This window comes from Arvicanthis niloticus, chromosome 2 (genome assembly GCF_011762505.2).
Source record: "Arvicanthis niloticus isolate mArvNil1 chromosome 2, mArvNil1.pat.X, whole genome shotgun sequence".
Lineage (NCBI taxonomy): Eukaryota > Metazoa > Chordata > Mammalia > Rodentia > Muridae > Arvicanthis > Arvicanthis niloticus.
In genome coordinates this window covers 15,678,624-15,691,958 of record NC_047659.1, presented here as the reverse complement: position 1 = coordinate 15,691,958, position 13,335 = coordinate 15,678,624, and the positions used below count along the sequence as shown (strand labels likewise).

Genomic DNA, 13,335 nt, shown 5'->3' with positions numbered 1-13,335 from the left:
GAAAAAATAAATATAAAATTCATTTAAAGATCAGGGATGATTCCTCAGTGATGTTCTAAATTCTTGGAATATGATTCAACTTTGTATTAGGTTATTTTTGTATAAAATAAGGAAACTTTTGTATAAAGTTAAGTGCTAAAACTGTGAATGACAGAATATCCTTAGTATTCCACTTAATTGAGCAGACTTTTAATTAATTCTTTAGCTTTTTCCCTTCTCTCTTTTGTTTGCTATATTCTAAACTCAGTTCTAAATTTTTATTTTTCCTTTCTTTTGCCAAAGGTGGTCCTGGTCTTCATGATCCTTGTGAGCGAGACCCAACAGATGCTCTAAGCTACATGACCACTCAGCAAAAAGAAGACATCACCCATAGTGCACAGGTATGAGACTGGTATATTACTGGTTGCTTAGAAAGATACTATAGCTTCCATTTTCTGAATTCTTTTGTGAGGTAGCCTTTCTCTATAAGTATAATATCAGTATGTAATGAATGCCATTTGATTTAAATGTTATTTAAGCTATAATGTTTATTGAGATTTGATTAAATATGATGTTTTATCTTTTAGCATGCACTTAGACTATCAGCCTTTGGCCAGATTTATAAAGTGCTGGAGATGGACCCTCTTCCATCTAGTAAGCCTTTTCAGAAGTATTCCTGGTCAGTTACTGATAAAGAGGGTGAGTACGAAAGCTTTGTTTTTGGTTTTTTTTTTTTTTTAGAGTTGATAGTGGTGGTGTGTACTTTGTTCATCCAAATCACTGCTTTTCTTCTTTAGTTGGCTTCTATCCCAGACATTAGTAGCATGAGCTGGTTGTCTTATTTGTTTTTATTAGTGATCAGATCGATTTCCTGTGTTGCTAAGATTTTGTACTTCTTAGACTTAAGGACCATACATACTTTAGGCTTCTGGTCTAAGGAGAGGAGATAAACCATAACCTAACAAGAGATATTATCTTTGTCACTGGTCAGTATGATGAACTTTCTGAAGCTTGCAGCTTTTTGTAGAAAGAAAGAAAACAAAATACAGGGGATGAGAAAAATGTATTAGAAAATTCATGACCACCTTCTGTTTGTATTTGTCTGCCTGTACTCATTGTTGTGTGACAGAACTTCTTGGGTAGATGAAACATACTTCTTCTTAACCACAGATAGGGAGACCAAAACAGACCAAAGTATGGATACCACTAAAGTCCAGCTTGGTGAACCAATGAGTTTTATTGAGGTTATGGATGGTAATGTGTGTGAAGGGTCACTTACAGGAGCAGAGATGACTCAAACAGCTGCATCATTAAAAGCCTACCCCAGCCATGTGACAACTCATAAATGCTGGGAACCTGGAGCATACTGTACAGTTTGTAGATAATTCAACAGATTGGAGAATGTCTTTCTGGATGTCTCAGTTTTTCCACATCTCTTCCAGACAGTTAGTTCTTGTCCAATAGTTTTCTTTATAGTTCAGCTCTGCTTACCCTGGAAGGGAAGGGCCCTAGTGAATCTGGTCAGTTTCAGAGAGTTCTTGAAGCTATTTGTTGTTGTTGTTGTTGTTGTCATTCCCTGCTTAAGGAGTTTTCCTGCAGGATGGAATGGTTTAATCTTGAAGGAGATTGTTAAACTCATCTACTATGATTAGGGTTTCAATAGAAAAATGGCCAATTTCAGTAGTGGGAGTCTGTTTTGTTTTTTTTTTTTTTTTTTTTTTTTCAGTAGTGAGATTCTAATTATATCTCTAGTATGTACTAGTTTGAGGCCTTGACAACAATTTTTCTCAGTAGAGACATTACCATCTTTTTTTACTTTATTTAAAGGCTGGTGTCAGGTTAAACTGTCTAACTCAGGCCCTGGAATAGAATACATACTCAAATGCGAATTTATATACCTAGTGTGCCCTCATTGTCTCTTAGAAAACATTTCATGTTTTTCTATCTTCTCATCAGTTATAAGAAGGGCAGGTTATTTGATATTAGATATTCTTTATCCAAGATGTAGCCTACCTCCAAATAATTGATATTATTATAATAATTCTGACATTGCAAAAATAAATACCCAGTGTATTTATTTGGACTGTATAGTCTAGTCTAGTCATAGTCCACAGGATCAATTGGTGCTTACCTAGCTGTGGTAGCACACTACTGTAACCCCAGTACTTTCAAGGCAGGGGCAAGTACTTTAAGAACTTGAAGGCAGCTGCTCTTATAGGAATTCTTTGTCTCCAAAAACAAACAACAAAATTCAAAGCTGTTATGTAAAAATAACATTTTTGTTATTTTTACATAACATAAAAAACAGTTTTGAGGGAAAGGGTGTCTTTTTTGCCTTCTATGAAAACACCACTTTCCAGGAGATCCTATGATGTCTCTTGGATACTAGAATATTCTTTTCTATTCTATTTTAATACCTTTGTCTCAGTTTCTGTTATACTACATGTGGACACATAATAAAATAGAAGTGCTGAGCCTCAAAAACTCTTGAAGCACATAGATGGTCCTGAGCTAAGAAGTCCAAGAATCAATGCCTTGTATTCTAAGCTCCTGAGGAGAGAAGTGCTCAGTATAAGCTCTAGGATGCCAAGACTTGTTCTCTCATTGTTGGTGAAAGTACTGGAAAAGACTTACATGACAAGTGTAACATTGGACATTTTCTATAAACTGAGTAATAAAAATTCAAATATATTAGTTATAATAGATTTTTTATTTTAGTCACTTTATTCACAATAGTATTCTGTCTCTAGCAGGTAGTAAAACTTTGTGTCTATTGTTATGTTACTTAGAGTTTTTAAATTTTAAAATGTAAAGATTTTAATCAGAATTTGAGATCTGCATGTTAATCAACTCACAGCATAAAACAGAACCAGAGTAGTAGTTTTTATCTTAGATGTCAGTTGATAGCTGTATGACTGGGTGAAACAATTTGTGCTTTGGTTGAAGGATGATCTCCCTTACAGTTCGATGCTTTTATCACCAGGATTCCTGATGTTTACATTTAAGTTTTTTCCTATAATTCCTTTTTTCCTTCACATAAAGTATTCTTTTTTTTTTATAATTTAATATATTTTTTTTTACACGCCAGATTTTATCCCCCTCCCTGTCCAACTTCTGACTGTTCCTCATCCCATAACTCCTCTCACCCCTCTGTCTTCACAAGGATGTCCCCACCCACCAGCCACCACCCCACCAGACCTCTTCACTCCCTGGGTCCTCCAGTCTCTTGAGGGTTATGTGCATTTTCTTTGACTGAACCCAGACCCGGGAGTCCTCTGCTGTATATGTATTGGGGTGGCTTCATATCAGCTGGTATAGTATGCTGCCTGTGTCTGTGACTGTGTAGTATGGTGGTCCAGTGTCTGAGAGATCCAGGGGGTCTAGGTTAGTTGAGACTGCTGGTCCTCCTACAGGGTTGCCTTCCTCCTCAGCTTCTTCCAGCTTTTCCCTGTTTTAACCATAAGGGTCAGCAGCTTCTGTTCATTGGTTGGGTGTAAACACCTGCATCTGACTCTTTCAGCTGCTTGTTGGGTCTTTCAGAGGGCAATCTATGATAGGTCCCTTTTTGTGAGCACCCAGTAATAGTATCAGGTCTTGGGGCCCTTCCTTGAGCTGGATCCCACTTTGGGCCTGTTGCTGGATCTCCTTTTCTTGATCTCTTCTCCATTTTTTTTCTTGCAGTTTTTTTTTTTTTTTTTTTTCCCCCCCCCCAGACAGGAACAATTCTGGGTCAGAGTTTTGACTGTGGAATGGCAACCCCATCCCTCACTCATCCCTGCCTTCCTGATGTAGTGGGCTCTACAAGTTCCCTCTCCCCACTGTAGGGCATTTCATCTAAGGTCTCTCCCTTTGAGTCCTGAGAGTCTCTCACCTCCCAGGTCTGTGGTACATTCTGGAGGGTCCTGCCAACCTCCTACCTCCAGAGGTTACCTGTTTCCATTCTTTCTGCTGGCTCTCAGGGCTTCAGTCCTTTTCCCTCACCCATAGCTGATGATGTTCCCCTCTTTCCCTCCTTGTCTCCTTTCCCACTCAGGTCCCTCCCTCCTTCTCTTCCCCCTTGTGATTGCTTTCTTCTCCCTCCCAAGTGGGATTGAGACTTCCACACTTGGGCCCTTTGGTTTGTTGAATTTTTTGAGTTCTGTGGACTGCATCTTAAGTATTCTGTATGGCTTTTTTGGGGGGCGCTGATAACCACTTACTAGTGAGTTATCATGCATTCCCTTTTGGGTCTGTATTTCCTCACTCAGAATGATATTTTCTAGTTCCATCCATTTGCCCACAAAGCTCATGATGTCCTCGTTCTTAATAGCTGAATAGTATTTTATTGTGTAAATAAACCACATTTTTTGTATCCATTCTTCTGTCATGGGACATCTGGGTTGTTTCCAGCTTCTGTCTATCACAAACAAAGCCGCTATGAACGTAGTGGAACAAGTGCCCCTTGTGGCCTGATGGGGCATGTTTTGGGTATATTTCCAAGGTTGGTATGACTGGGTCTTCAGGTAGATCTATTTCCAGTTTTCTGAGGAACCTCCAGATTGATTTCCAGAGTGGTTATACTAGTTTCCAATTCTATCAACAATGGAGGAATGTTCCTCTTTCTCCACATCCTCACCAACATGTGCTGTCACCTGAGTTTTTGATCTTAGCATTCTGATTGGTATAAAGTGGAATCTCAGGGTTCCACTCTCCCCATATCTAGTCAACATAGTACTTAAAGTTCTGGCTAAAACAATAAGACAAAAAGAGATCAAGGGGATACAAATTGGCAAAGAAGAAATAAAGGTATCACTGTTTTCAAATGATATGATAGTATACATAAGTGACCTGAAAAATTCTACCTGGTAACTTCAGCTGGTAAACAACTTCAGCAATGTGGCCAGATATAAAATTAACTCAAATAAATCAGTAGCCTTTCTTTATACAAATGATAAATAGGCTGAGAAAGAAATTAGGGAAACGGCTCCCTTCACAATAGCCACAAATAATACAAAATATCTTGCGGCAACTTTAACCAAATAAATGAAAGGTCTGTATGACAATAAGTTGAAGTCTCTCAAGAAAGAAACTGAAGATCTCAGAAAACAGAGAGATCTCCCATGCTCATGGATTGGCAGAATTAACATAGTAAAAATGGTCATCCTACTAAAGGCATCTATAGATTCAACACAGTCCTCATCAGAATCCCAACACAATTCTTCAAAGACATGGAAAGAGCAATTCTCAAATTTATTTGGAAAGGCAAACAACCCAGAATAGCGAAAATAATTCTTAGCCATAAAAGAACTGCTGGGGGAATCACCATCCCTCACCTTAAGCTATACTATAGAGCAATAGTGATAAAAACTGCATGGTATTGGTAAGGAGACAGACATGTTGATCAATGGAATAGAATTGAAGATCCAGAAATATAACCACATACTTAACGGACACTTGATCTTTGACAAGGAAGCCAAAAATAGATAATGGAAAAAATTAAGAATTTTCAATAAATGGTGGTGGTCTAACTGGCTGTCTGTATGTAGAAAAATGAAAATAGACCCATATTTGTCAGCTTGCACAAAGCTCAAGTCTGAGTGGATCAAGGACCTCAACATAAAACAAGATAAACTGAGTGTAATAGAAGAAAAAGTAGGAAAGAGCCTTGAACTCATTGGCAAAGGGGGAAATTTCCTAAACAGAACTCCAGTGGCTCATGCTGTAAGATCAAGAATTGATAAATGGGACTTTCATGAAATTGGAAAGCTTTTGTGAGGCAAAGGACATAGTCAATAAGACAAATCAGCAGCCTACAGATTGGGAAAAAAATCTTCACTAACCCCACATCTGATAGAGGGCTAATATCCAAAATATATAAAGAACTCAAGAAGCTAACCACCAAAAAACCAAACAACCCAATAAAAAAAGTGGGGTATAGAACTAAACTGAGAATTCGCAACAGGGATCTCGAATGGCTGAGAAGCACCTAAAGAAATATTCAAAGTCCTTAGTGATCAGGGAAATGCAAATCAAAAGTAACCTTTTTTAAAAATAATGTTTTTATTCTTTGAGAATTTCATAGTATGTAGTTTTGATCATATCCATCCCACTTGAGATCCAGATCTTCCCTCACTTTCTTACCCACCTAGCTTCAAGGTTTCTTTCTCTCATGTTTGTTCTTTCTCCATCCCTTTGTTTCCTTGCACCCCCTCCCATGCCCTTCCTATCTTTTCCCCTCTCCCTGTCTCCCCCTCTCTCCCTTTCCATCAAGTCCAGTTTGTATTGACTGACTACTCCTGGGCATAGGGACTGTACAGGAGTTTGTAAAGAAAGCTGACTTTTTAGCAGCAATCAATTGCTGATAGAGGTTGGACTCTGCTTACCTTTTCTCTTCCATGCTGAGATTTTGTGTGGCTTGATCCTATTATTTTGGTTATTTACATTTGCCATAATCCCTGTGATTTTATATTTGTATTTGCTTTATTATAGTTGGAACAATGTTTTGTCATCCACTTCCTCTGGCTCTAATCTTTCCACCCTGTTTTCTACACAAATCTATGAGCCTTGAGGGGAGGGTTCTGATAATTTGATGATCTAGGGCTGAGAATTCCAAAGTGCCTGCATGTTGAGCAGTCATCAGTCTCTGTAATTCTGTGTATTCCAAGAAAAGGTTTCTGTGATGAGAGTTGAACAATGCACTGATTTGTGGGTATAGCAGTAAGTCATTAGGAGTTTTTTATTCATATGTCCATTTAGCAGAATAATAGTAGGAGGTTTTCTGTTAGGGCTTGTACTTGTCTAGCCACAGGTTCTTGACCATGTTAACAGTGTCAGGTGTGGGATCCATTTTGTAGAGTGGGCTGTCAATCAAACTTTTAAAAGAGGTTGTTTACTCCTAAGATGTTTGTGGAGCAGTTGTACTATGGGGCATGTTTTTTTCATGCCAGTTGTTATTGTAGCTCACAGAGTGTATTTTAGCTTCAGCTGGATGATTTTGATGATTAACTTATTTCCTATGGTCATGTGCATAGCACCTTCCATCACTGTGAAAGTGATGAAGCTTCCAGTTGAATACCAAGTAGATTTCTCTATGTTCTGTTACACAAGTATGTGTGTTCTTCAGCAATAGTGTCTTACCCTTACAATAACCAGTAATGTTTATGAGGCCCCTTTTGCTAACAATCCAAAAAGAAGTAAATTATTTCTAGTACTGGAGATTTTATTCAATAGTGTATGCTTTCTAAGTAGGGTATTGTTCCCCATTATAGTATAGCTCCATTTAAACCGTCTTTTATATGTGTGTATATTTAGGAAGCTTCTATAGGAGTATCTTTCAGCATTGCCTTTAGTGTGCATTATGCCTCCCCATCCATATTCCCTCTACTCTCCTTTTTCATATCTCATCTCATTTAATCCTTTTTGCCTCATGTTTTTCCTTTCTTCCTTTATAACACTGTATTCTATTTATCTTTTATTAAAAGATCCCCTCCTCTCCCATGGCCTCTTACTAGTTACCTAACTAACCTCTGTGGGTATTCCAAATGAAATACATGTATCTATAGCTTACAAGGCAACATCCACATATGAGATAAAACATGTGTTTGTCATTCTTGGCCTGGGTTGTCTCTCTCAGGATGACTATTTCCAGTTACATCCATTTATATTAATAGTTGAATAATAATTCTGGTTTGAAAATATATACCACCCTTTCATTATCTGTTCATCAGTTGCTGGCCATATAGGCTGTTTCTAATTTCTGGCTATTATAAATATTGCAGCAACGAACATGGATGAACGAGTATCTCTGTAATAAGATAATAAGTCCTTTGTATATAGCCCAAGAGTGGGTATAGTTGGATCTTGTGCTAGATCTACTTTCAGCTTTTAGAGGAAACTCCACACGATTTATATAGTGGCTGCATCAGTTGTACTCCCACCAACAGTAAGTAAGTGTTTCTTTTTTCCTGTGTTTCTAGCATTTGCTGGTCATTGTATTTTTGATCTTGGACATTCTCACTGGGATAAAATTAAATCTCAAAGTAATTTTATTTAATTCACATTTCTCTGATGTCCAAGAGAGTTAACCATTCTGAAATAAAGTGTTTTTTAGCTACTTATGTGATCTTTTGAGATCTCTGTTTAGTGCCAGGGCCCATTTTACAGTTGGGTTACATATTTCCTTGATCTTTAGTTTTTTGAGCTCTTTATATGTTCTAGATATTAACACTTTGTCAGATGTGCAGATTCTTTCCCCATACTGTAGGTTGCCTCTTAGTCAAATGATGATGTTTTTGTTCTTTGCTTGTACAAATGTTTTAGCTTCATGTGGTCCTGTTTGTCATTTGTTGTTCTTAATGTGCATACTGTCTAGGTCTGCTTTACAAAGTTCTTTCTTATGTCTGCATCTTCAGGCATATTCCTTAATTTTTTTTTTCTATCAGAGTCTTAATATCAGGTCTTATGTTTAAGTCTTTGATCTATTTGGTTTTTGAGTTTTGTACAGATTGAGAAATATGAATCTAATTTTGTTGTTATACATGTAGTTATCCAGTTTTCCTAGCACCATTAAAGATGCTGCCTTTTCTCAAGTGTGCATTTTTGACCTCTTTGACAAAAGTCAAGAAGGCCATAGGAGCATGGACTTATGCCTGGGCTCTCAATTCTATTCAGTGTGTGTTTATTTTTATGACAGTAACATGGTAGTTTAATTTTTTTTATATGTGTGGGTATTTTGCTTGCATGCATGTTTGTACACCACATATTTGTCCTGTTGCCTGTAGAAGCCAGAAGAAGAAGGTATCAGATCCTCTAGAACTGGAATTACATATAGATGGTTGTGAGTCATCATGTGGGTGCTAAGAATTGAACATAAGTTCTCTGGAAGAGCAGCCAGTGCTTTCAACTCATGAGCCACTTTTTGTTGTTGTTTTTGTTTTATGAGACAGGTTTGTGTGTGTGTGTGTGTGTGTGTTTGTGTGTATAGCCCTGGATGTCCTGTAACACATTCTGTAGACCAGGATGGCCTTGTACTAAGAGATCCATCCACTTCTGCCAACGGAATGCTGGGGTTAAAGGCATGCTTAGCATTGCTAAGCCACTTTTTAAGCCTTGTTTTTGGTTCTATACTTTTATATAACTTAAATTCAGGATAGTGACACCTCTAGCAATTTTTTATTAGTTCTTTGTTTTAGCCATCCTGGACTTTTATGTTTGCATATGAAATTTAAGATTACTTTTATTTTCTATAAATAAATATGTTGGAATTTTTTTTGGAGGTTATGTATTAAGTATGCAGATTACATTTGGTAGGATAGTCATTATCACAGTATTAACTCACCAATCCATGAGCACGGAGGTTTTTCATTTTATAGTATTGTCTATGATTCTCCTTTTCAAATGTCTTTATGTTTTATGTCTTTCACTTTCATACTTAAGACGTTCTGAGATTGCATGTGTGCGCATGTGAGTGACTTTTATTTCTCTTGGCATGCTTGTTTTTATATAGGAAGTCTTTTGTGTTAATTTTGTATCCTGCTAGTTTGCAAAATTTATTTCTGATCTGTAGCAATTCCCTGGTTACGTCTCTAGGGTATTATAAATCATACTGTCTTAGTATCTTCTTGATCTCCTTCAGTTGTCTTATCGCCCTAGCTAAGATTATGAGCAATATAGTGAGTGACAATGGAGATAGCTGTCTTGTTCTTGATTTTAGTGGAAATACTTTTAGTTTCTCTTGGGTTAGTTGTAAATTGCCTTTATTATGTTGAGGTATGTCCCTTGTAACCCTAGTTTCTTCAGGACTTTTATCTTGAAGGGATGTTTGATTTTGGCAAAGGCTTTTTCTACCTCTAATGAGATAGATGATCATGTGTTTTCTGTTCTTTAGTCTATTTATATGATGGCTTATGTTTATTGATTTACATATGCTGAACTATACCCACATCTCTGGGATGATCATGATTGATCTTTTTTGGTATATGCCTGCATTCAGCTTACAAATACTAGATTTCTACTTCTATGCCCATCAGAGATATTAACTTATCATTGTTGTCTTTTGTTGGATCCTTGCCTGATTTTGGAAATATTGACTTTTTAAAAAGATTTTAAAATGTTCTTTCAATTTCTGTTTTGTGAAACAATTTGAGAGGTATTGGTATAGTACCTTATGATTCTCTGAATTTGCTCAGTGTATTATGTCTTCCTTTTCATTTTTAATTACAGTTAAAGTTATATTATGTATATGATATATGCGTGTTTATTTTTGTGTGTTAATTTTGCATGTATGATTGTGTAACATGTGCTTGCCTGGTGTTAGCCAGAGAAGGGCATTGGATCCTCTGTAATTGGAATTATTATGATCCACCATGTGGGAAATGAGTCCAGGTCCTTTGCAACAGTAACTAGTGCCCTTAACCTCTGAGCTGTCTGTCCAGCCCTCATCTCTAGATTTGGATTTTTTTTCTTCCTTCTGGTTAATTTGGGTAAAAGTTTGTCAGTCTTCTTGTTTTTGTCTCCAACTCCTACCCCACAAGAACCACATCTTTATATCATTGATTATTGATGTTGTTTTCTTTCCTGTTTAATTAATTTTAAATGATTATTTCTTCCCCTCTGTTCTCTGGGTATTTATTTGTTCATGTTTTTCTTAAGCTTTCAAGTATATCATTTACTTACTAATATTTGATCTCTCCTGATTTCTTGATGGTAGGCACAGTGTTATGAACTTTCCTCTTAGAACTGCCTTCAGTGTATCATATAATTTTGGTATGTTGATATGTTGTACTTCTATTTTGATTCAAAAATAATACCCTCCATCCCTGGGTTTCTCTGTGTTGTCCTCTGTAGACTAGGCTGGCTTCGAACTTACAGGTCTGCCTGTCTCTGCCTCCCAAGTGCTTGGATTTAAGGTGTGCACCACCACTGTCTGGCTTAAATTCTGTTCCTTCCCCCCTCTTCCTTTCTTCCCCCCCTCTTCTCCCTCTCTTCCCCTCTTCCCCTTCCCTTCTTCCTTCTCCCTCCTTCTCCCCTTCTCTTCATCCCCTCCCTTTTTTAAAAAAAATCACTGAGACAAGGTTTCTCCATATAGTTCTGGCTGTCTTGGAACTCACTCTGTAGATCAGACTGGCCTTGAACTCAGAGATCTGCCTGCCTCTGCCTCCCAGGTTCTGGGATTAAAGTTGTACAAACTATCACCACCCAGCATAGTTCCTTCTTGATTTCTCACCTGATCCAGTTTTCATTCAATACTATGTCATCTTGTTTCCATGAGTTTTTCTGTTTTCCTCCATTTCTATTGTTGTTGAACATACCTTTGGTTCCAGATAGGATGCAGGATATTCAGTTTTTCTATATTTTTTGAGGCTTATATTGTGTATTAATATATGGCCATTTTGGGAAAAATTCCATGGACTGTTGAGAAGGAAGTGTTTGCATAGAATTTTCTGTTAGGTCCATTTATTTATGATGTCATTTAACTCCAGATTTTATTTAGTTTGTGTCTGGATAACCGTTGGTGAAAGTGGGGTATTGAAGTCACATGGTTTTCTGGAACACAGAAATCCTCCTGCCTCTGCCTCCCAAGTGCTGGGAATAAAGGCGTGCGCCACTACTGCCTGGCAACCCTCATCCTATTTTCTAATCCCTGTGTTAGTCTGTTTTTATTAGGAAATTGAGACTGTTGCTATTTAGAGTTACTGTTGAGTAGTGTTTATTAATTTTTGTTATTTTGTTGTGGTGGTGGTGGTATTTTTTTTTTTTAAGACCTTTTATGGTTAACTGTTCAGGGATTTTTTGTTGTTGTTGTTGTTCTTGCTTTCTCTTAGGTAGGTTTAATCTCTTCTTCAGATCAAACTATTTCTTCTAGTATCCTCTGTTGAATTTTCTTAGTAGACATGAATTCCTCAAACTTATTTTAATTGTGAAGCATTTTTCTTTCTCTTTCAGTTATGACTAATCGTTTTGCTGGATATAGGTTTGGGCTGACATCTCTGGTCATTCAGATTGGGTAGAACATAAGACTAGGTCTTTCTTGCTGTCAAATTCTCTGTTGAAAAATTAGTTGGACAGAGAGATGGCTCAGTGGTTTAGAGCACTGGCTGCTCTTCCAGAGAACCTGGGTTCAATTCCCAGCACCCACATGGTAGCTCACAACTGTCTGTGACTCCAGTTTCAGGGGATCTGACATCCTCACACCAGTGCACATAAAATCAAATGAATTATTTTAAGAAAAATTGTTACTCTGATAGGCCTGCCTTTATATGTGACTTGGTCTTAATATCTTTCCTTTGTTTTGTATTTTTTATCATTATGTGTTATGGGGCAGTCTGTGTGCTTGCCACGCCTACCCTCGACTCCCCCCATTTGTTTTTTTTACATACTTCTTGTACCTTGATAGCATCTCTTTCCTTAGATTTGGGAAATGTTCTATTACTATGTTTGGAAAATATTTTCTATGCATTTGACCTGGGTGTCTTCTTTATACTTTGGACTCATAGGTTTGGTCTTTTCATAGTATCTCACATTTCTTGGATAATTTGTTCTTTGTTTTGTTTGTTTGTTTGTTTGTTTGTTTTTGTTGTTGTTTTTTATTAGATATTTTATTTACACTTCAGATGCCATCCCCTTTCCCCATTCCCCCCCCCCTTAGAAAACCCCTATCCCATGCCCCCTTTTCCTTTTTGAATTTATACATTTTTAAAAAATAATGTTAATCATAAGCGTTATAAGTTTGGAATTGTTCAATCAGAGGTGTAACCCACTGACCAACCTAGATATAACAACTATCTGTGACTGGTGGAGATACATGAATATCTGCCTCCCTGTCTCCCCCCTCTTTCTCTCTTTCATCACCTAGCTTCTCCTCTCCTTCTTCTTCTCCTCTTCTTACTCCTTTTCTTCCTCTCAGTACTCCTCCTACCTTAGCTCCTCCTACACATCACCCTTCCTGTTAAAATGAAACTTTTCTCTCAAAATACAATTAGAGCATAATTGTGCCAATTTGTACCAGTGAGGTACAAGATAGTCCTAATACCCCGTCCATCCTTTTGTTGACTAACCAGCACCTCTGTCATCTATCCTAACTAAAACATTTAGTTCTGAACCTGGCTTTAGGATGAATGTCAGCTGACGACCATCCAATCAAATCTTTTCTCTTACGGTAAATAGCTATAAGTTTTCAACCCCGTCAGAAATCCAGAATGACTGAGTTAACTATAATTGTGGGAAGCACAAAGCATAGCTTCTAAAACTTAGCCAATTTATAGAGACCTCTGAACACCTGAAAAGCCCCTATACTACCGAACGTTGGAGCATCAAATCTTCAGCCTTCTGGCCCAGAATCATCTGACAGACCTTGGTGATGCAGGATTATTAAGGACT

At 37.4% G+C, this 13,335-nt stretch overlaps 1 protein-coding gene across 3 annotated transcripts in view; it reads left to right on the top strand.

Moving 5' to 3' along the window:
• Positions 1-13,335, top strand: part of Strbp (spermatid perinuclear RNA binding protein) — a 133,304-nt gene that overhangs the window by 71,275 nt on the left and 48,694 nt on the right. For all 3 annotated transcript variants that reach the window (XR_013108550.1, XM_076928659.1, XM_034494785.2), the window contains 2 exons: positions 283-380; positions 567-678. Coding sequence is in view for 2 of the 3 variants with exons in the window: in XM_076928659.1 (XP_076784774.1) it covers positions 283-380; positions 567-678 (210 nt within the window). In the remaining variant the exon portion in view is untranslated. The remainder of the gene's footprint in view (positions 1-282; positions 381-566; positions 679-13,335) is intronic.